General features: G+C 44.1%; 1 protein-coding gene across 1 annotated transcript in view; it reads left to right on the plus strand.

The window, feature by feature from the left end:
• Window positions 1–22626, plus strand: part of LOC138287454 (cystine/glutamate transporter-like) — a 335349-nt gene that overhangs the window by 277462 nt on the left and 35261 nt on the right. The window contains exons 7-9 of the mRNA XM_069227883.1: window positions 12415–12538; window positions 14516–14619; window positions 17936–18032. Coding sequence (XP_069083984.1) covers window positions 12415–12538; window positions 14516–14619; window positions 17936–18032 — 325 coding nt within the window. The remainder of the gene's footprint in view (window positions 1–12414; window positions 12539–14515; window positions 14620–17935; window positions 18033–22626) is intronic.

Consider the following 22626-nt stretch of genomic DNA (forward strand, 5'->3'; position numbering starts at 1 on the left):
TTTTTCCATTTTTCACAGTATTCCTTTAAATCTCCCCACTCCTGCATTTTCTCATTTAAATCTTCAATACAGGCTCTCAAAGTAATGAGACCCATCTCCTTAGTTTCATCATGTGTCAAATCCATTTTTTGGCGGCGTGGCTATGCCAGAGCTCCCGTTGGATCAGAGCCCACATTTGGCAGAGCCTTGCCGTTGTGACAGGAAAATGCCCATCCACTGATGCAGCTTGATCAGGACTGGCTTGTGAGGGTGGCGGTGCGGGCCGAACGCACATTGACACTGGGAAAGCCGTGGATGCCCTGTGGCCTACACCTTGGCCCTGTGACTTAGAAACCCTGCAGTGACAGGGGCTGTGGGAAGGCTTAAGGCGCGGGCCATAAGAGTTGCGCGGTGCTGCTCATATACACAGACAACCCCCGCCTCCCCACCCTACACAAGCCATAGCGCAATTGCACTCTGGGCCTACCGTCATTTCAGCTGGCCGGCAATGCTGGGAAAAGCTGATCCATGGCTGCGCAACTTCCCTCACTGAGCCTAATGACTCAGCAACCTGGATCCGGGCCAGCGGCCTCCTCCGTGTCACGCCTGCCCGACTCTGCAGGACAGCTGGATTCTGTAACCTGTGCCTCCATCCCATCAGTAATGGGCTCTGTATCTGGGCCCTCACGCTGAACCTACTGCCATTAGGGGGCCGCATAACATCAGGCACCATGGTTATCATTATCCTGCCAAACGCACCATGCAGTTCCCCCTGCTCGCCTCCTGCTATCGAGACACTCCTATAGCCTCACTGCCATATTGCTACCCCCTAGACCTCTGCCAGGGGTGTCCACAATGGTGGAGACGGAGGTTCACAGGGGAGAAGACTCTGATTTAACCATTAACACCACAACAATAATGATGGAACTTTGTACTGGCTTTAAAGCGATAAACATTCAGTTCGACACCATATATGGTTGCTTTGATTGCATGGGCAAGTGTCTTGACAACAGGATACGCAGTTGGTGCATGCAGAAGACCAGATTTCCAAAACACAGGTTGCAGCGGTCACTATTACCAGAAGAGTAGAGTTCTTGGAATCCCGTCTGCACACAGTCACAATTAAAAACGAAGACCTCAAAGCGTGCAGCTGGCACAACAACATCCGTATCTTGGGGGTTCCAGAAACGATGAACACTGGGTGTATGGACATTTTTGTTGAGCGCCTACTTACTGACCGACCCAATTTCACCTCCACTTTTGTTGAGGAACGTGCCAACAGGCCACTCATGGCGTGCCCTGTACCTGAAGACCCCCCCACACGTCCCATTGTCGCTCGCCTACTGAACTTCAGAGATCGCGACACAGCACATTGCCTGGCTCGCAAGAAGGCCTTGCTGCAACATCAGAGTGCCACAATCTCCATTTATCCCGATTACACAGTGCGGTGCAGGAGGCCAGGTGGAAGTTCCAGGGTGCTAAATCCGCTCTTAGGAAACATGGACTCCATTATGGTATGCTGTACCCCGCTAGGCTGCGTATTGATGTCCATGGCAAGCCGCGCTTTTTTGACAAACCTGAGGACATGATGGACTATTGCAAGAAATTCTCAAGAGCATCCCCGAGTCCGGACCATTTGTCACCCAATCACCCTACGACACATGCCCCCAGCGCTTCTAGCCAAGATCTTTTTTCTCTGGCGTGAACCTAGCCTGGGACTGCTGACAATGCACGACCCGCGCCCCCTCCCTCGGTGGAGGGTCAGTCGCTGGTTGCACACTTTCTGATCACTCCCCAGAGGGCACTTGCCTTTTTGAGTCAGAATGTTTGGCCTCTTCAAGGCTCCTCAGTCAAACATATGCTGCAAATATGTTTATGACACGGGATCCATCCACGGTAGCGTAACCCCTTCATGGTTGTCACCGCATTATATGATGTATTGTGTTTACTTTGTTTGGTTTCTATTTTGGGAGTCACCTTTCACTTTTTTGACAAGTGTGGGTGAGGGGCGCAGGATTGTTTACATGCCAATAACTTTGGTATTGTTTGTTTATTTATTTGCTGTTCATTTATGCACTCACGTGCAACACTTTCCCAGCACCTTTCACTAACAAAATGACTAACACACGACAAACACCACAGCCGACATTGGATGTTACACTACTGTCCTAGAATGTCAAAGGCCTCAACAACCTCCATAAGGGGAACAGGTCTTACAGTACCTGACCCGGCATGGCACTCATATCATCTTCCTACAATAGACCCACATGTCACCCACTTCCAACTGTGCATTTACTAAGCAATGTGGACCCCATTGCTACTTTTCGAATTACAGCTTTTGTTCCAGCGGGGTTTGCACTCTGATCCTTAAAAACCTGCCCTTTCATTATCAGCACACAATAGTTGATGCGAATGGCAGATTTCTCCTTGTGGGGGGCAAACTGGCATCCTAGCGGTCCACCAGGATGCGCTACTCAATATATACGCCCCTAACGTTGACACCCCTGAACACTTTCGCTCAATCCAATCCCACATTGATAGAGAACCTGTGACCACTTGATACTAGGAGGGGATTTCAGCTTGCTCCAAGACACAGGCATGGACCCCACATCCACCCACCCACCCACTAAGATGCAATCATGGCTGATACTTCAGGATATCTGTGAAGCTCACTTGTTGAGCGACCCTTTGCGCCTATCACCTGCCACAACACTATCTTAGACATTTATTCTGCCCCATATAACACCTAGCGGTGGATCGATTTTTGGCTTCTTTCATCCTCGGCACTGTCATGGATCGGTTCCCCGCAATGGCCCTACACAGTGAAGCCTTCCGTTTGGACCTCCACTTGGCCATCACAGAGTACTTTGCCGCTAACATGGCCACAGCGCATTCCAAGGCTGTGCTATGGGAGGCCTTTAAAGCTTACATGAGAGAGAGAGGGATCATCATATCTAAACACTCGGGTCCTGCGTGCCATTCAGGTGGACATCAGCTGGGTGGAGTCGTCACTGGCCGAGCTGGAACGGGGGGGATGCCACGCAGAGGGGGATGGTCCTTACCGGTGGAGTCCCCCCATGGCAAGATCTTAGGAACTTGCGGAACGGGGAGTTAATTTTCTGGGTTGTTACGGCGATTGCGATAGACCAGGATGCACATTGGCCTATCTCCTCTGACCCTCAGATCAGTATCATACATTCCAGAATTGCGGCTTCCCAATGGCACCATGGTTTCGGGGTCCTCTGACGTGCAGGCACATCTCCTTGACTACTACACTCAACTCTATACTGCTCGGGTACCATCCTGGTTTCCCAAGCTGTTACAATACCTTGAAGAGGTAGGCTATGGTGTGGCTGAACTTGGCGCAGCAGCAATATCCTGGTGAATCCTTCCCTGAGGAGGACGTTCTGGCACCATTGATGCCTTTGACAGTTTCAGGGCACCTGAGGCAGACGGATATACCGGATTTCTTTTTACAAAACGTACAAAAGCCTTCTGGTCCCTCACTTACTCGACATATACCAAGAGGCCTTGGAGCTTGGGGTGCTGCCACCAACTCTCCGGGAAGCAATGATTAAACTGTTGCTGAAACCAGATAAAGATCCCACACTTTGTGGTTCATATAGGCCCCTGTCTTTGCTAAACTTTGACAGCAAAATTCTGGCAAAATTACTCGCCAACCAGCAGCTGTCTCTGCTCCTGGAGGATTTTATTTCACCAGCCCAATTGGGATTTGTGCCCCACAGATCCGCATCCATTAACTTGCGCATGGTCTTTGCGAATCTTCACATAGTCTCTCCTGAGGCACACTTCTTGACTTAGAGAATGCCTTTGATTCTCTGGAATGGCCCTTCTTAGAAGCCACCCTCTTCAACCTGGGCATACCCCACTGCTTCACTTTTTTAATAATTGTGCTATATTCCCCTCCAACTGCACAGCTCAGCATCAACGATACACTGACACCAAGCTTCCCTAGCACTAGAGGAATGAGACAGGGCTGCCCCCTCTCTCCCCTCTTCTTTATAATTGCCATGGACCCTCTTGTCTGTCACTTGCAAGACAGGAACCTACACAGAAGGCTGCATTACAAGACAGGTCCCTTGCTGGTCTCCCTTTATGTGGCTCACATCCTGCTGTTTTTCTGGCAAACCAATGGAAACCTGGATCCAGTGCTCCGGGAGATAACCTGTTTTGGGAATATTTCAGGGCTAAGGATCAACTAGAACAAATCAACTGCACAATGTCACTATGCATACTATTGGTTCCGCCCTGACCCATGGTTGCCATACACCATCCTGGAAAAAGTTCTACTGTTTCCCCGTCGCTGCCCGTCTCTACTTCTGTCCGCTGTCCCACAGGTCCCCACAGACATTCAACCCCTGGCCACATCTTGCTGGGTGTGGTGCCGAATGGTTTACCAGCTAGCCGGTACCTTGTTATACTCATCAGCCCTTCCCGAGAAAACAATCCATGAATCCCACTTACACAAGAAAAATTGGTGCATCTCACCCTCTGCTCACATAGCCTTATCACCATGGGCGATCTTTTCCCTGATGGCCATGTATTCTCATGGACCGGAGATGTACGCTTTATGACTGCAACTAACATGGATCACTTTTTTCTTAGCTGCCTGCAGAACACGCAGGAAGCAATACTCTCCTCTTACCCACTCGCTCTGGCGGACTTTGCCCCCTTTACTCTGTTCATCACTGCCGATTCGAGCCACAAATTAATCTCCAAGCTGTATCATGCCTGCCTTACTCTCAGAGTTGGGGCATCGGTTGTCTGACAAGGTGTAGTATGCATGTTGCTCCCAGACACATTCGGGCCCATATTTATACTTTTTTACGCAAATCAGCACTAGCGCAGATTTGCGTCAAAAAGTTTAACGCCATTCCAACGTGCCAGCTGGGTGTCTTATTTATGGAATGACAGTAGCCGGCGCTGCGGCCTGGTTAGCGCCAAAATAAATTACGGTAACCGGGCAGCAGAGGCGAAGGGAAGACTGGGGGTTGTGCACCAAAGAGTGGTGCAAGTCAGGTTAGAGTCAAAAATATTGGCTCTAACCTGACTATCGACATTTTTTGACACACAACCCCAATGGAAATTACTCCTGTCTTAGCAAAGACAGGAGTCATGGTCCCCTGCCCAATGGCCATGCCACTTCTGTCCCCTGGGCATGGACATTGGGCACACTGACATGTAGGGGGGCCCAAGTTAGACCCCCCCATGCCACTTAAAAAAAATAAAATACTTACCTGCACTCACCATAGATGGCACTCACCATAGATAGGTCCCCCCATCCATGGGTGTCCTCCAGGGGTGGGCGAGGGTGGCAGGGGGTGTCCCTAGGTGCAGGGAAGGGCACCTGTGGTCTCCCACCATGGTAATGAGCCCACAGGTCCCCTAACGCCTGCCCTGACCCAGGCGTTAAAAAACGGCGCAAATCCGTCTGGGTGCCATGTTTTAAGGCCCGCCTCCTCCTGAGCGTTATTTTGACGCCGGAGGATAAATAAGGCGCACATGCCTTAAAGTCATTTTTTGCACGGGAACGCCTACTTTACATGTCATTAGCGCAAGGTAGGTTTTCACGTACAAAAAATGGTGCACACTCCATAACTTTGGAGCTAGAATGGTCTAGCACCAAAGTATAAATATGGAGTTAAGTTGACGCAAATCTGAGTATAAATATGGGCCTCAGTATCTCTTAATCATCGGTACAAGCTTATTCAATACAAATTCCTCTGTAGAATTTACTTGACACCCAGTGATCTGGCCAAATTTGATCCTACAAGACCCTCCACTTGTTTGAAATGCGCTGCAGAAAACGCTGACTTTGTACACATGATGGGGACGTGTGACTGGTTGTCGATATACTGGAGCTAGGTCTTTGTTATCCTCTCATTGATATTGGAAGTCTCGTCACTCCTGACCCTTTGATGGCCCTATTAGGCTATGTGGAAACTGTCTATAAAACGTTTACACCAATATACAGCCATAGCCCTCCTATTGGCTAAAGGCGAAATAGCCCTATATGGACCGTGTTGTTGTCGTGAAGTGGTGCTTATTTGTTTTATGGTAGAAAAGTCAATAAAAATATCTATTTTTTTTAATCCATTTTGTAATTTTATTTGACATTCTTCATTTTGTCTATATCAACATCTAATTCATCAGCCAAATCTTCTAGTTTAATATGTACTTAGTTAGAACATCTAACTGCTTCTCTAATCAAATATCTCATCTCATCAGCATTGCAAGTCAGTAATCTCTATAATTCCATATTACCTTGAAGCAGTTCTTTAAATTCCATTTTAAGAATCCCAATTCAGAACTCTATGTGAGGTGGCTCTACCACCAATGTAGAAATACCTTGCTCTGTCCCACTTGTATTAGACATTGCCATGGTAGCTTAGACTTCTGCTGGTGCTCTTGAGATACTTGGTACAATTCCAGTAGAAGCTTGTACTACCACTGCATCTGCCCCTTTCCCAGTGCCAAAAGTAGTTTGATTTGGTTCTGCAGATCTGTCTGTATATGGACGAATCTGCATACGGACAAGGTCTCAAAATCCATAGTTCTTTAAAAAACTTACCGTCAATAACTTAAGACTCTTAATTTCCTTTCTTTTCTTTTATCCTATTTGTTTTTGGCTGCTATGTCTCTGTTACTATAGCAGGAATAGCTTTAACACTTTCAATTTTACCTGTTCTCCATGCCTTCTCTTCTCCATCAATGATAGCTTCTAACCAGCCTCGAAGAACTTCTTAATTGATCTATTATTCTTTTCACTTTCTTTCTCTGTTGCCATGTGATCCCATTTAGTAAGGGCTTCTGACTGTGTGTTTCTAGGTATTGGTTTCATGTTGTACATAGGGTGTCTCAAAAAAATCTAATGTTTAAAAATTAAAGGTACACTCCATAGAAAATTTTAATTTCTTGTTGTGTGTTGTATACTTATTCCATTCAGGAATCTACACATATAGGCCCTCGTTTTGACGTTGGCGGTCTTCAAAGCCACGTGCGCCAGAAGTCCAACACTGCTGGCGGTCTTCCGCTCATCATATTACGGGTACTGCTGGATTTCTGCCACATTTTTTGCAGAAGTCCAGCAGTAGTTGTGCTGGCGGGCGCAGGCGTTGGGGCAGGTCTATCACCAGCCCCGCCCCACGCCGCCAGAAGGAATCCGCCTGCCGTATTATGTGCAATACCACGGCCTGGTGGTTTCCTGCCAGACGACCTCCTCCCAGGACCAGGTAAGTTGATCGTCTGACAAGAGAGGGGGTGGGAGGGTCATGGGTGTTGTGTGTGAGTGGGTGTTGTCTGCGTGTTTGCATGAATGTGTGTATGTGTAGTTGTATGCGTGTCTGAATGTAGAAGTGAGTGCGTGTATGTATGTGAGTGTGTATGCGTTTGTGTATGCGAGTATGAGTGTTGTGGTGAATGTGTGTTTGTCTGCTTGGGAGTATGCATGTTTGCGTGTGAGTATGCATGTTTGCGTGTGAGTATGGGTGTTTGGATGGGTGTGAGTATGCACGTTTGGATGGGTGTGAGTATGCACGTTAGGATGGGTGTGAGTATGTGTGTTTGGATGGGTGTGAGTATGCATGTATGAGTGCTGAGGTGAATGCAAGTATGGATTTGTGTGAGTGCGTGTATGTAAGTGTAGGTGAATGAGTGTATGTATCATGCGTGTGGGTGTCTGTATGTGCATGTATGCGGGGAGGGGGCACTGTGCCTGGAGGGGGTGGGGGTGTTTAGGCTTGCTGGGGGGTGGGGGAGTCGTCTACCGCTGACAGGGAAGCGATTTCCTGTCACTGGTAGCCTTTCCGCCAGGGCTTTCATGGCGGTGCTACTGCCGCGGAAGCCTTGGTGGGCTGCTCCTAATACCGCCAGCAGTCTTCTGTGGACCGTCAAGTCGGAGATGCTCATCTCCGGCCCAGCGGGTCCGACCGTCCTGGCGGTATGAGTGGAGATGCGGTGGGTTGGCAGAGGCCAACCCACCACACTCATAATGTGGCGGTCTTCACCGCCAGCCTGTTGGCGGTGAAACTACCACCTTTGCCCTGACTATCAGGAGACTGCCAGGGTCATAATGACCACCATAATGCTCAATCTCTTCCACCATTTGAAATGCTGGTGTGCCTTCTTTTGGGATTTTCTAGCCATCCTTAGGCTCATCCTCTTGCTTACATTTAAGTTTTGTCACTACTACACCCATATTTGCACTTTCTTACACTTAGAATGGCTAAAACGTTAAAAAGAACACTGAAAACAAACTCAAAGAACAAAACAACTAATATCAGGGTGGCACTGTCAAAGGTCACCAAATCCCAGTGTAACTACACTGATAAACAGTCAGTGAGAGCACTGCTAGTTATAACTTTGCACCAGTCCCAACGCAGCTCCCCTAGCTGATCGGCTACTCCTAGTGCAGTTTCTCTATGAACAGGAAAAAAACTACATAGTCACAGTAGACCCTTAGGGCCTGATTTATGAAAAGTTAGCGCCGCCTTTACATCATTTTTTTATGCAAAAGTGGCACAAACTTACAAAATATAATTATATTTTGTAAGTTTGTGCCGCTTTCGCGTAAAGAAATGATGTAAAGATGGCACTAACTTTTCATAAATCAGGCCCTTAATCCCTTGCTTGTTAACCCTGGAAAAGATAAATTAAGACAGTTTTCATGAATGAAATACACTCTCAAAAGTAAAAGCTCGATTTGTTAAAAATCTAAGAAAAAACTGAGTCAGAAAACAAGACTGAAAATTCCACACAGTCATCAACGTTCTCGCTAGGCAAATCTCTGTCCATCAGAAATCTCACTCTAGGTTAATGTACTATACCCCATGCACTCAGAGTAATGGCTGTAACTCAAGTTAGTCTCACAAACCTAGAAAACTGACAATCAGTTAATCCAGATCCCTTTTGAGGTGTAAGCGGCACCTCTCTCTACACACCACAGTACAGACAAGGTAATAATAATATCTCAAGATCTTTGATTTACGACGAAATCTGATAATCAACTTAATCTTCTTCTATAAATAAAATAACATCAAATGGGTTCACAAATATGAATAATCCAACATCAAAATGGTAATCAGCCCACCATTTGAAGCTTATCATCACAAAACCAAAGAATTCACAGTGAAAACATCATAACAAGCCCTCAAACTCACTCTTTCAAAGTTTTCCTACTCGTACTTACAATCTAATTCATTCAGGAACACACAGTAGCACAGTTTGTCACCCTGCAGAAGGATCCAGCACCGGAAGAGTTGGCAATAAACTAAAACTCCTTTCTACTTCTTTTTAAATGCCCAAGTCAAAATTCTCTCTAAAGCTCTTTTGATGACCCCTTATAAAGGAGGTCCTCTAATGCTCACCATGCTCTGCTACCAAAGCTGTGGGTGCTGAATCCCAATAATCATCTGAACCCCAACATTTAGATACCCTGAAATTGTACTTAAATCATTTGACTACAGCATCTCCAGTCGATCTAGTAGTTAGAATACACTCCAGAATAACACAATTTAGCAGAGTGTACCAGAAATAAATATTAGAAGCATAACTAACTGAGTTCTAGGCCAAATATAAGGCAAATCAGTGGAAGTTTATTACAGAAACAGTTAAATGCAGTACAGAAAAAATATGCATGAATTATCATAATGGCACCAAATACAGAAATGCAAACAAATGCAAAATCCTCGAACATATTAGTCCCTAGCTAACAGAATTCAAGAAAATATTCTAAGCGCAAGCTCAGAAGAATATAGGCACATCCCATAGAGAGTCTAAGTCAAAAGGACATAGGAAATAAAGTCTTCAGTGAGAGAAGTCTTAATTACAGCTATAAAATGCCACAAAACCCAAGCCTGATCAATAACAAAGCCCAGACTAACAGCTAAAGTCCAAGAACTTTTATACACAGATTGAACTTTCTAAAAATAGATTTTGCAAATTCAGCATGAAATGATCATGGTTAGGGTCACATTGGCAAATCAGGAACATTACATAGTTAAAGAGACATTAGCACTAACCAATTTCTTAATATAATGGAAATCTTCCATCTTCTACCTCAGCAACCATCCTCCAGAGATGAAAATGAAACGTTCTTCTAACAAATTCTCTTAGATTCTGCACATCTACACCAACATGTTTTTGGGAGGTCCTTGGAAATGATACTTTGGGTATATGGTAGAAGCTTTATTCCCAATAAGCCTTTTCTAATAATGTTGTACATCACTTTTACATTTACACCATTTACTTAGTGTTCCGTGGAGACATGGGGAGAGATGGCTTTGTAGCAGGACACTGATGGGAGAGAGAAATGATCAGGAGCAGGTTGAACAGCACATCAGAAACTACATCCATTTTAGAAATAATGGTGTATTATATACAAATGTGGCAAAACCATTTGTATAATTATCTACCCTTCTAAAGCACTTAGGAAATTAATTTTACTCCGCATTATAAAGAACACTAATTGTGAAAAATAATTTTCACACAACTTTGCACATTTTCATATGTTTGAAAAAAAACTACCACAGGAGTAAGAAAGATAAATCCATGCTACTGAATGCATTCCTCCCATGATGATATAGTGGCAGTCAATATTTAGGAGTCAATATATCTGTAGGTTGATATTTATATCTTTGATGTTTTCAAATACAAGTTGTAGGGTAATGGTCTGTAATCACTTATTGGTTAGTAGTACTGGGAAGGATTGAAATCATCAGTACAACCTTCTTTAAGTAGGCATTTTTTGTGTTTAATGTAGTCTCACTGGCTGCTGCTGTAGTGCCACTTTCATGACCAATCCACTTGCTCTTCTTCGTAATGCTAGTTACCATACTTTTATCTTATTTGACAATGAAAGGATAGATCTGTTTCCACTATTTCCTTGGTAATCTGAGTAGTCATGTTCGAGGTTGCATACACCATCTGGTACCCTGCTATGTTAAGGGACTCAGGTGAGCCAGCTTGGAGCAGTGTCAACATTTCCTGATGGTATTGATGAAGTGAGTTCCTATACACTGAAGTTTATGTTGACTAGATACACAGTCCTACTTGATTCATATGAACTGTATAACAGATCCAGAGATTTTTATAGCAGTGTTTCCATGTGCCGGCAGGTTGACTTTGTTCCATCTCAGAAGTGACAGAGCAGAGCTGCACAGACATGCCAACCTTGTGCAGTGGCGTCACTTGTTTTCTTTCCACTCCTTTTTACACAGATCCAGCGTTCCACTCCCTTTCATTGATTGACAATTCTTTCTTAATTCATTTTAGTGTGTAAAGGAATGATGTTTAGACTGATGAATACAGGGTTCAAACCATGTTTGACTGTTGGAAACAGATAAGGTACATCTCCAGGACATGTGAAACATGTGTCTTCATGAACCTGAAGGCAATCTAGAACAGTGAAGTGAAGCTATATGGTGCTGAACACCTAACGATATCTCAGACCTCACAGAAGTCCTGCTCCAAATTGAGGGCACTGACTCATTTCCACTCTCCAAACCACTCTCACAACAAGTCTTCTTCACAGTTAAGGTTGTTTGGTAAGTCAAACAAGAAACAGAAGAAGTCAAGGTGGAACTCGACTCCATCCCACCACTAACTCGCCACATTGAAGTAGGAAGGGCATCAAGGTGCCAGCCAATCTTGCTCCTGATTCTTGGTCGCCTAGCCAATTCCACAACTTATTCTGTTATCCCGCAACTTCCCCGGGCCATCAGCAACACCAAAGGTCAAGGCCTTCAAGGAAGCTTTGCTGTATATTTTTTACATTTGTCTGGCTTCCGCTGGCATTCTTTTTCCCAAGGATCTGCTGGGGCCTCCAATCGGGTTCCCACTGGTAAATCTGCCCTCAACGCCATCTTATCCCCTCAAATCTGCTTCAGGTTCTGCACTGGCTCCAGGGCCAGCATCCACTCCAGTTCCAAGATCTGCGCTGGTTATCTCTCCAACAATGCTGGCCCTGACATTGCTGGTGTGGAAGTCGAGTCCCTGCCAAATCTGGTGTCTGACCTTGGTCAGAATCACAGAGGCTACCAGGGATTACTCTCCACTTAGTCATCTGCTGCATCAGCCTCCAAGCCGCTTGTCATTAGCATCACACAGCCACCCTGTGGGAGACAGGATCAGACATTTTCTTTCAGGGTGGTGGGATTCGTCTCTGACAGATGGGTCCGTACCATTCCATTCCCACCCACCTCAACATCCTCTCAAACCAGAGTGGCTTTCTGTGTTGCTGCAAGAGGTGTACTTGTATGTGTTTACATTTGTATTATTTTTTATTTTCTGATAATGTAAGAAATGAGAGAATAAGTTTTGACACATCTCCTTATTTACTTCTCAAATATTTTACTGCTCATCGGGCAATCTTATGTTACAGTGTTTCAAAAGTTGTAATTCCCTTTTTTGTTTCAGAAACATCCCAATAACAGTGATAATGTCCATTGTGGTTGTTACTGTTGCTTATGTCCTTACCAATGTCTCCTATTACACATTCCTGACAGTCGATGAGGTACTGGAATCAGAAGCTGTGGCCATGGTAAGCTGGAGTGTGTGTGAGCAAATGCGGCTTTTATGTAACCCTATAAACCTATTTGACATATTGGATCATGAGTCCTGCCAGGGTATGCTCACTCGTCCTCCCCATGAATGGAGTCATGTCCTGGTATGCATTGATTCTCTCACCTTGTTAGAGAACATGATAAAGGTCTTTTAATAAGAATAGCACGAGGCCTGTGCTGGTGCTCTGGCTGTGAACTTCAGAGGTTCCTGGTCTGTGAGTGAGCCATCTGCACAAACTGTGAATTTATTGAGGTGGAACATGTCCTTCGAATGTTGGGGAGGAGGTAAGACAGTTACTGCAAAGAAAATGGCTCCAGGTGGACACCAGCAAAATCATGTAAAAGAAAGCATTAGTGGATATGAGTTCTGATACTGGGCATTTGAAACATGATAGATATAAAATTGTGTGCCAAGCACCATTTGAATTATCAGCTGGATGCATGCCTATCCAGTGCTCAAAAGAACAATAATATTGATCTAGACTATATGAATCTTTATGCTCACTTAGATCTTTTTGTATTTTAATTAATGCTGTACCTCTCCCTCTGGTTAGTGCTTGTTTAGATGCACAAAGATGAAATACACAAATGGGGGACTTAAAGTCCAATTGGAGCTGATATCTTTCAGTGTCTGCCTCTGTGGGTGTGGGTCAAGTTTAATGTACTCTCAAACTGTTCTGTTTCATACCTCTGATTAAACGTTGTTAGTTTATTTCCACCTTAATTTTAGGGCTCAGTGACTTCAAAATCCTAGGCCCTGGACTCTGCATTTGTTCCATCTAAAGCTCACTGGGAGATAAGGTTTTGCTTATTAAAGCTTATAGCTCCGCACATAATTTGTAGCCAGCTATCACATCTGTTCTGGATCTCTGGTTCTGAAGCCACGTTCTTGATACAAAGAACATTTAATATTAAGTTTTCTTCTACCAGGAGCCAGAAGAGCTGTTTTAAGGCTAGTTTAATCTGGATGTGCTGATGTCAATTTAGGCATCTTCTGGCTACTTAGTTCTAGAGCCTTTGAGGGCTGTTGAGGAGGTTACGTTTGAGCCTGGTGTTAGTGATGGGACATTGGTCGTGGGTGGGACATCACAAAGCCTATACTCATCTCTATCGAGTTGTAAGTTAGTAGTAGTTGCAGGATTCTCTGGTGAAGGGAGAGCTGCAGACTGATGTCTTTGTCCAGGACATTGATCAGGGGAATGACCAAAACTCAGAGTGAATTAATTTGGGTTTTGCATTTGAGGACAGTTCTTGGTGATGAAAGGTGATGGGATGGCATCATCAATGGTATTAGGGTTGAAGTGATCCTCAAGTGGTCTGCAGTCTGTCTGTAGTTATTAGGGTCCTGTTCTGTTCTGTCACAAAATGCTTTTGTGCTTTGGTTGGCTCGGTTAATTTTGCCTTACGTGCTTTAAAAGCTTCCAAGGTTTTAGACCCTGGATCATGACTGTTCTAATGAAGTAGATGATAAATGTTATTTTCAATGCAGTTTGGAGAGGAGGCAGCGATAATCAAGTGTATACTTCCTTGGCAATTCAAGATTTTTGTGGTGGTGAAGACCTCCTGCAATATTACATTTTGGTTCGAGTTTGTATGTATCTTACACTGAAGAAGATATTTGAAACGTTTGTTATGAAGGATTGAGGTATGGTGAAGTGTGCGTAAGGGCAGTAGAGGCCTTTGTTCTGGACATTGTGAACTATGTGCATGGCGAGGAGTTCTGTTCTTGGGAGCATGTAAGTCTGATGCTTGGTTTCTCCAAGGTTCTAATGACAAGCTAATGATGTTGACAGAACAATACCTTCATTCTATGTAGTGAGATGTGTTTAAAACAAGGCACAATTTGTGTGAAAGTTGTGTCCTGACTCTAAATTTCAGGGTAACACATTGATCAAAGCCATTGTACATGCTCTTTGCTATCGTCAGTGCTCTAAACATGTTTTGTTTTATTCTAGAGCTTTGCTGATATTGCTCTCAAAGGATTTTCTGCAGCCATCCCCATCCTGGTGGCATTGTCATGTTTTGGAACTGTAAATGGAGGGATTTTCGCATCTGCAAGGTTATGAATTCGGAGTGCCAAGAAGAGAATTCTGAGTCTGCCTGCATGAATTGAATGACCATGAAAGTCAGGAATTGCAGATATATCATGCTAACAGGAAGGGTTTGGGCTATGCAATTTAACACTTTTGCAGGAAAAAACAACATTATGGAGACACCTTTATACCTTCACTGTGGGGTGTGGCACTTTTTTGGGATTGAGAGTGGTTAGATCTATGTGGAGTCATTTTATAAGACTATTTGAAATGTGAGAGAATCCATCACCTGAAACAGTCTAAGAGATATTTCCATTCTTGATTACTTCCCCTTTATACATCAGATTCCAACTCTAATGTCTCATGAGTAATCCCAGTAGCAGATCTTGTACACATTGCTCTCGATAGCACATCATTTTAGGTCTTCTCGAACTGCCCCCCTGGTACAACAACATTTTCAGCAGCTTACCTTCTACCCAGAGAGCAGTAATCCTGTTTTATCCATTGACCAAATCTAGTGCTGGTGTGTAGATGGGCTATGACATACAGCAACCACACCTAGTGCTAGAGAGCAATAGCCCTGTAGTATCCAGCAACCTCATCTACTACAGAAGAGATTGGTCTTCTGCTCTAGGGCAACCACATTAAGGTCTGCAGAGTAATTGTCTGGTGGTATCCAGTGACCACATCTAGTGCTGGATATTATGATGGCTGTACTGTAGATCAACATTGTCTAGTGCTGGAGATCAGCAGTCCAGTGGTATACAGCAACCTCATCTAATGCTGGAGTCCTGGTGCTGTGCTATAGTGTACTAGAGCAGCAGTCCACATCATCTAATGCTAGAGACCACGATGACTCTACTATAGAGCAACCTTGTCTCGTGCTACCAATCCAAAAATATCCAATCACTTTACACATCTAACTCCAGTAGGAGTCATTTCCATTAGTAGTGGCTGATTGACAAAATGCCTTAATCTCTTACAAACTATACTAGGTATACCTGATCTGATGTGCTCTTGATTAGTCTGAAATGTCAACATTTCACTTATAATTTGTAATTTCCTTACCCTAGCATGGCAGTCACTGATACCTTGTTACTAGTATAACCAACATGAATCACTGTAAATTCTCCTTGCCTGGTTAAGCTCAGGGCAGAAAAGTGCTGTTGTACTTGTAGTACTTGTAGTGTGTACTTTTTAAAGAAAGCCAGCACGGTAATCAGCAACAACAGCATTTTGACTCCTAGGCCCATATTTATACTTTTTTAGTGCCGCATTTGCGTCATTTTTTTATGCAAAAGCAGCGCAAATTTACAAAATACAATTGTTTTATTTAAGTTTGGGCCGCTTTTGGGTCAAAAAATGACGCAAATGTGGCGCTAAAAAAGTATAAATATGGGCCCTAGTCTTTACCAACCCAGCTGTGAGATGAGGAGTGAAACATATGCTGATAAATTGAATGTCTGCCTCTCCCCGACTCTGACAATGGTACAGCAGGGGAATATATTGAGGAAAGTAGGTTCTTGCTTATGGACAGTCCAGACACAGAGGCTGATTTAGAATTTGGTGGACAGATGGTACTTTGTCGGGATGGCGAGGGACATTGTCCCCTCCATCCTGAGGGACCTTGCCCTCCAAATCTAAAGTGCTCTGCAAGCCTTGCACACAAACCATAACATTGACAGGACCCGCTGTAACAGCAGCTCCTGTTATTATAAAAGTTGTATTTTAAAATAGTGGTTGAATCATTTTTCTAGCTGATCCCAAACTCGAGATAGCAGCATTAATATTTTAATCTGTTTTTCTTGTAGGACAGACAGAACCTTTCACAGGTTTCAGGGCATTGTAACTGTAAGAAGACTGTACCATTACACTCCCATATGACTCACTTTTTTATGGAAATATTTTCTGACTTGTGGGCTAAACAGCCTCCATAGGGGTGACAAATTCATATTTAAAAGGGAGGTTTACAGTGTTATTGGGACAGGTTGGACTGGAGGCTTAAGTTACGGCAGTCAGGTTACACTGGTAGGCCTGAAGCCATGTTTTTAGAATCACAGAAGTGGACCTGCATAATAGGTGCTGCAGTCCTTAGATGATATTTAACTTTCCATGCCATGGGTGTATTTCTGCACCTTGCGCTACAGCCTTATAGGAGGGGTGAATATGCCAATCAAGGGTTAGCCAATTTCTACATGTTGTAGGGGTCAGAGCTCATGCACGGACAGCCGTGTCCCATTGTGCAGAGTCTAAAAACGGAAAATAAAGTTCAGCATAAAATTGGGGGTGACCATGCCAAACAGGGCATTTTCTCACTGTCAGCAATATTCACCTGGCACACATGATATAAGAGGGCAATGGGAAGATTTGAATGAACCATAAATGCTACCACTCCCCCACCATTCAAATGAAGTTGTCTGAGGGATGGCTTTAGCGATGGCAGGAAAAATTGCTTGGCTCAAAGAGCAGCAGATCAGAGGATTTGCCTTTGACACCAATTCCATAGTGCCCTGTAGAGAACGAGGAGTGTTATCATGTAAAAGAGGAGGATCAAAATTAGGGTGGACGCTGCTTAAAATGTGGTCGCCCCTGGAACTTTCAAATAGAACATGCATATCGAGCATTGGCAACTGTAATGGAAGCTCTTCTGATATCAAAGGAGTTGAGGTGTCTTACCATTTGGCACGAACTCTCAATCATAAGTTGATTATCCAGATAGTGACTTAGTAGGTAAAATGTCCTGTTTCCTACACTTTGTATGCACATGAATGAGCGCAACTGAGCTTGCCTTTGGCACCCCAGTCACATATCCAAAGCACAGACATACTCAGGGTTTGAGAGAGATTAGAGCAGGAAACAATACACACATGAGGAGCTCCCAACAAAGAACCCTACTACCAGAACCAAATATGGTGTACTCAAGGGGAAACTTAAAAAGAATTATAGAAATTACTTCAAGGGCCTAGGTTATCCCAGTACATATGCCGAAATGGAAATCAAACCAGGTTCATTAAATGGCAAAAGTGAAACTAAAAACAAGAATGAAAATAACAATGTGTACCAGGTAATGAGTAAACATATTCACTCCCTCAAAGCCCTGGTAAATCCATTACTTGCACGCCTTGGAGACTACCTTAAAATATTAGTAGATGTATAGGTAGGAGTGCAGAGAGGAGATATTGTTTGATTAAAGAATTTATATGAAAGCCATCAGTATAAAATATTGACTAGTTTCACAAGATGCTTTTGTGGCCTCAGGTGCTGGAAAGGGTAAAACCCAACCTCACTGAGTTCCACATTTGTTTCCATGGCTTGAGACCTCTCCTATTTTTTCACCAACAGGATATTTTTTGTAGCTTCAAGGGAGAGGCAGTGGCCCCGTCTGTTCGCCATGATCCATATTCAAAGACACACACCTTTGCCTGCTCTACTGTTGATGGTGAGCTATACCTCATAATGCCTAAACGCCTTCATTTTTCTTCTGATTCTTTGAGTCTCTTTCCCAACTCAGTGTCTTGTGCTATAGCCTCATAGCTTGCCAGAGTGTCCAAAGTGATCAAAGTAAACCTAGAACTCAGACGGCTTGCAAGAACAGTACTGAAGTTCCTTGGTGTGATGCCTATTTATTTCTGCCTGCAATTTTAGAGAGCTGAATGCTATGCGGATAGTGTTGCTGTGCTAGGTATGTTGTGTGTAGTATAGGTTCTACATCCAAAACCCATAGACCCACATGGCCAGGAGCATGGATTTTTTCACTTAGGTATCAATGTTGAAAACACATTATTGAATAAAAAATGTTCTAGCTTTTGCGCCAAAAATGCTCAATTCTATTAAGGACACGGAGGTGAGGATTATGCTTCTCTTTCCTTTATTGCAAGAAACACAGCAGTCAATGAAATCAAAGAAAACAAATACTACATTTCCCATGAACCAAAATGCCAATCCCTCATAATGACCCACCAATCAGGTACCGTCCTTACATATATAACCCCTTGAGTCTGTAGTCCTTCCTCTTTGTGAAACCAGAACGTCTTTATCACTTAAAAACTACCTTGTCATCAACAGGATAATGAGGTCAAAAAAACATTGTACAACATTGAAGGAACCTCCGACTTCCAACTGCCGAAATTGCAGCATCAGCTCCTGAAATGTTGCAGTTAATAACCCTTCATCAAACGAGGCCCTCAGAATGGATTCTGATCTCCGAACCCTCGATGAAGCACTGCACCTCCACGATATCAGCCAGTTCACTTTACACACCATTTACGTTGCTTTGGCATTCGTGCCTGAGAAAGAAAAATACTGTCATAATAACCCATCTTTATTGTTACATAAACAGACTTTCAATGGGCGGGAAATATAAAACATTGATATAATCAACTTTAATCATTATACATATATCATAATGTTTTCAGTGGGATAATCCTGGACTCCGTGTCCTTGATAGAATTGAAAATTCTTGATGCGAAAGCTAGAATTCTTTATATTCTATGTCAGGACCTGAGGTTTCAGATTATGCTTGTTCAAAGCTGTGACACCACCCTAGATGCTACATCCACAATTGGTTTGTGATAAAAAATTTAAAGGTGGAGTCTGAGGACCAATCAGCGGCCGCCATGATGTCCTATAGTCTAGAACCTGAGGAATGAGCTTTTGAAGCCTTGGCTCCGCATACAGAATGAGCTCCAAAGTTAGCTAAGGCAGCTTCTGAACTCCCAAAAGCAGACCTGACCCAGCATTCTGAAGTCGCTGAAGAGACTGGACCAAATGTTTTTTGAAGGGAAATATATAATTGACTTAAATGGCCTCAGTACATCTTGTGATTAACACCTTCAAAAGGCTTTAATGCATTTAACCACACACAATTTTGGACTATCAGGAAATGGCTGGCAATTTATGCATTTATAATTGGTTTTGTTACATTTAGAAATACGAACAAACACCCCGGCAGGTGTAAACACTCTACCTGTTATGTCCAGTGCCTTGATGTCAGATACTTATCTACAAGAGACTAAACAAAGCAAAAGCATCAGCTTAGCAGGCAGTTGTTTCCTAGAGAGCTCTACATTTGTAGGTCAAGCCCGTAAAAACCTAAGGATCACATCAATGTCCCACAGAGCTGAATACTTAGGAGTAGGGGGATGCACCATCTGAACCCTGCAAAGAAGCTTACAAATTAGGTGTTCCCCAATCAGCTTACTGTCTACATGGGCGTGTCCCGCCGAAATGGCAAAGCAACAATTGTTGACTGTCCTGTAAAATGTAAATGTAAATGTTGCACTTGTATAGCACACTACTCACCCGTTTAGGGTCTCAAGGCGCTGTACGCATACCGCTGTGGAACCCCTCCTGGCTTTTCCTTGTGAGGCACCCACTCCTGGGCAACCCCCAGGGTGAAGCCAGGCATCCATGCGCTATCGGGCCATTGTAGAGATTAAGCAAGCTATTGCCCAGAGTTACAGAGTGGGACACATTAATTAGATTAGGCACCGAGGCAAGAATTATCTGGTCCAAGGGAATTGAGCCCAAGACCCGCAGAGGCGGGAATTGAACCCTGGTCCCGGGCCAGGTCTCTGCATCAGGGTCTGCCGCTCTAACCATTTGGCCACACTTCTCCACTGTAGGTGAAACACTGTGCGGCCAGATCTGACAATTAACCATCTTCTGTAATGTCATCCCCAAGGAATCTACACTCTGTTCACTGCACCAAGCAATCCTTAATTTCCATGCTGCTGCATATCTCTTGTGAGTACTGGAAGCCTAAGATTGGGAGAGAAAGAATTTAGCTTATTCCGAAATGCCAGGAATTTGCCATTGTCTCCCAAATGCCTCCACGCCATGAGGTACAAGAGTTCCTCTATTACTAAACAATGGGGAGGACACTTTGGATCCTAGAGGAGGTCAGAAGAGGAAAGTATCTGCACCGGAGGACAGCAAGATGGTGCCATTACCAGCGGCAATCAAGACTACATCTTCTCGCACGGGGTCACCAGAACCACCTCCGCAGATTGACGATGAATCTGGGAGAGGACTGTGGATCTTTGTGAAAGGGGGAAAGGCATACATCAAATCTCCCAACCAAGATTGTAGAACTGCATCCAAACTCACCACTAGAGGTTCTGGTCTCCAGCTGTAACAATGTGGAAGATGAGTGTTCAGGCATGATGCAAATAAGTCTATTGAACAAGAAACCCATAACTGGTTAAAAACTTTGAATATATGAGGGTGAGGCCTCCAATCACTGGAGTCACTTAGGAACCATGAGCCACAATGTTCACCTGGCCCCCGATTGTATTCCGCTGTCACCGTAATTCTGTGTTCCAGGCAGTAATTCCCAAAATTCTTGGCGAACTTGACCAGAAGACGGGACCAAGTATCCCACAGTTTTTTGATGTACTTCACAGCTGAAATATTGTCCATCTGAGGCAGGATAAAACACTTTGCTTGGAGAGGAGATAAAGTTTTCACTGCTAAGAAGCCCGCAAGAAGCTTGCAACCGTTGATATGAAGTTGAAGTTCCTCCGGGGACCCTCTGAACCCCCAACCCCACCCCGTGTCTCCACTGCACTACATTTCTTACCCCAGCCCCATCTGCTGGCATCTGACTCTATGATTACTTCAGAACTGAGGCAAATATCGCCTTGCCATTCCAGTTGTCTATATGAGTCAGCCATCAGGAAATCTCCCTCTTGGCCTCTTGAGACAGTGTTATATGTGACGCACATGATAGTCCCTTGCGGAGATGCAGAATATATAACAAACCCTAGGTCTTGAAGAAGTTGCACTGTCCAGGAGAGATGGAGTAGCACCTGTTGCGCTGTTGGGCCATATTGAGGATGTTGTCTAAAGTGAGGATCAGGCATACTTCCTTCTCTCTAAGGCATAGAACAATAGGGCACACCAGCTTGGTGAAACATCGAGTGGCAGAGGACAGACCAAAAGGAAGAGCTGTAAACTCGTAGCATTGATCACACCAAAAAACTGAAGAAACCTCTAATGGGGTGCAAATATCGGGACCGATAAATACATGTGCTTTAGATTGAAACACACCATTCAATCCCCTTCTTGTAAAAGATCCCGAAGAGGATGGATGCCCTTCATCTTGAAATTGAAATGTCTGAAGATAGTCCAAGAATTGAACTGACAAAGGTTGAGAACTATGTGGAAACACCAGCCCTTCTTCTGGATGAGAAAAGTGGTGCTTACAAAGATGCTGGGATGATGACAAGAATGAGGTATCGCTTCCTTGCAGAGAAACTTTGAAATCTCCTAGTCTAGAAAAAGACTCTTGTGTTGGGAAAATGGAGAGGCAAAGGGAGAGTCTCCTGGACGGGAGATGAAAAAATAATAGGGGATCTTCTGCACCGTTTCCAGAACCTAAGAATTATGCGTAATCAGTTTCCTATTTTGGAAGAACAATCTCACTTTGCCTCCTAAGAAAACCCCTGAACAAGGAATCACTGTTACCTGAATAGGAGGAGTCCACTGGTGATTGTCTTCCTCCCGCACTGTTTCTGTGAAACTGCCTTTGCTTCCTCTTTTGCGGGAGGGTTAGAAATTGTTGGAGCTGAGTAGTTGGCTATTCCTCTTTGTCTGCTAGAGTAATAACATCTGGATGAGGTCTGAGCAGTGATATAGCCTGACGCACGACCCCTCTAATGCCTGGCCTGGGCAAAGAGGACAAAGGTGAATACCTTCTTTATTGATGATTGCTATTTATCCAAAGCCATAAAAGTGACCATATATTTACATAAGTCCTTAGCAAACTTATCTCCTAAGAGAAGACTGTTCGCTAACGGACCTGCTACAGAGGGAGCCTGCTGTGCTAATTTTGGATCAATGCGAATGAAACAGGATTTGCGCATCTCATCAGACATGGAACAATTGGCATTGCCTGGAAGGCAAATGGCCCAGTGGGACCATTCCAAAAGGACGTCAGGGTCTTCCATAGAATTGGAGTTTTTGGCCTCAACCACCAGGTTGATGATTTTGGTGAGATGGCCAGATACATTTAGCAGTTTATCTTGACATCC

Source organism: Pleurodeles waltl, chromosome 4_1 (assembly GCF_031143425.1).
Source record: "Pleurodeles waltl isolate 20211129_DDA chromosome 4_1, aPleWal1.hap1.20221129, whole genome shotgun sequence".
Classification (NCBI taxonomy): domain Eukaryota; kingdom Metazoa; phylum Chordata; class Amphibia; order Caudata; family Salamandridae; genus Pleurodeles; species Pleurodeles waltl.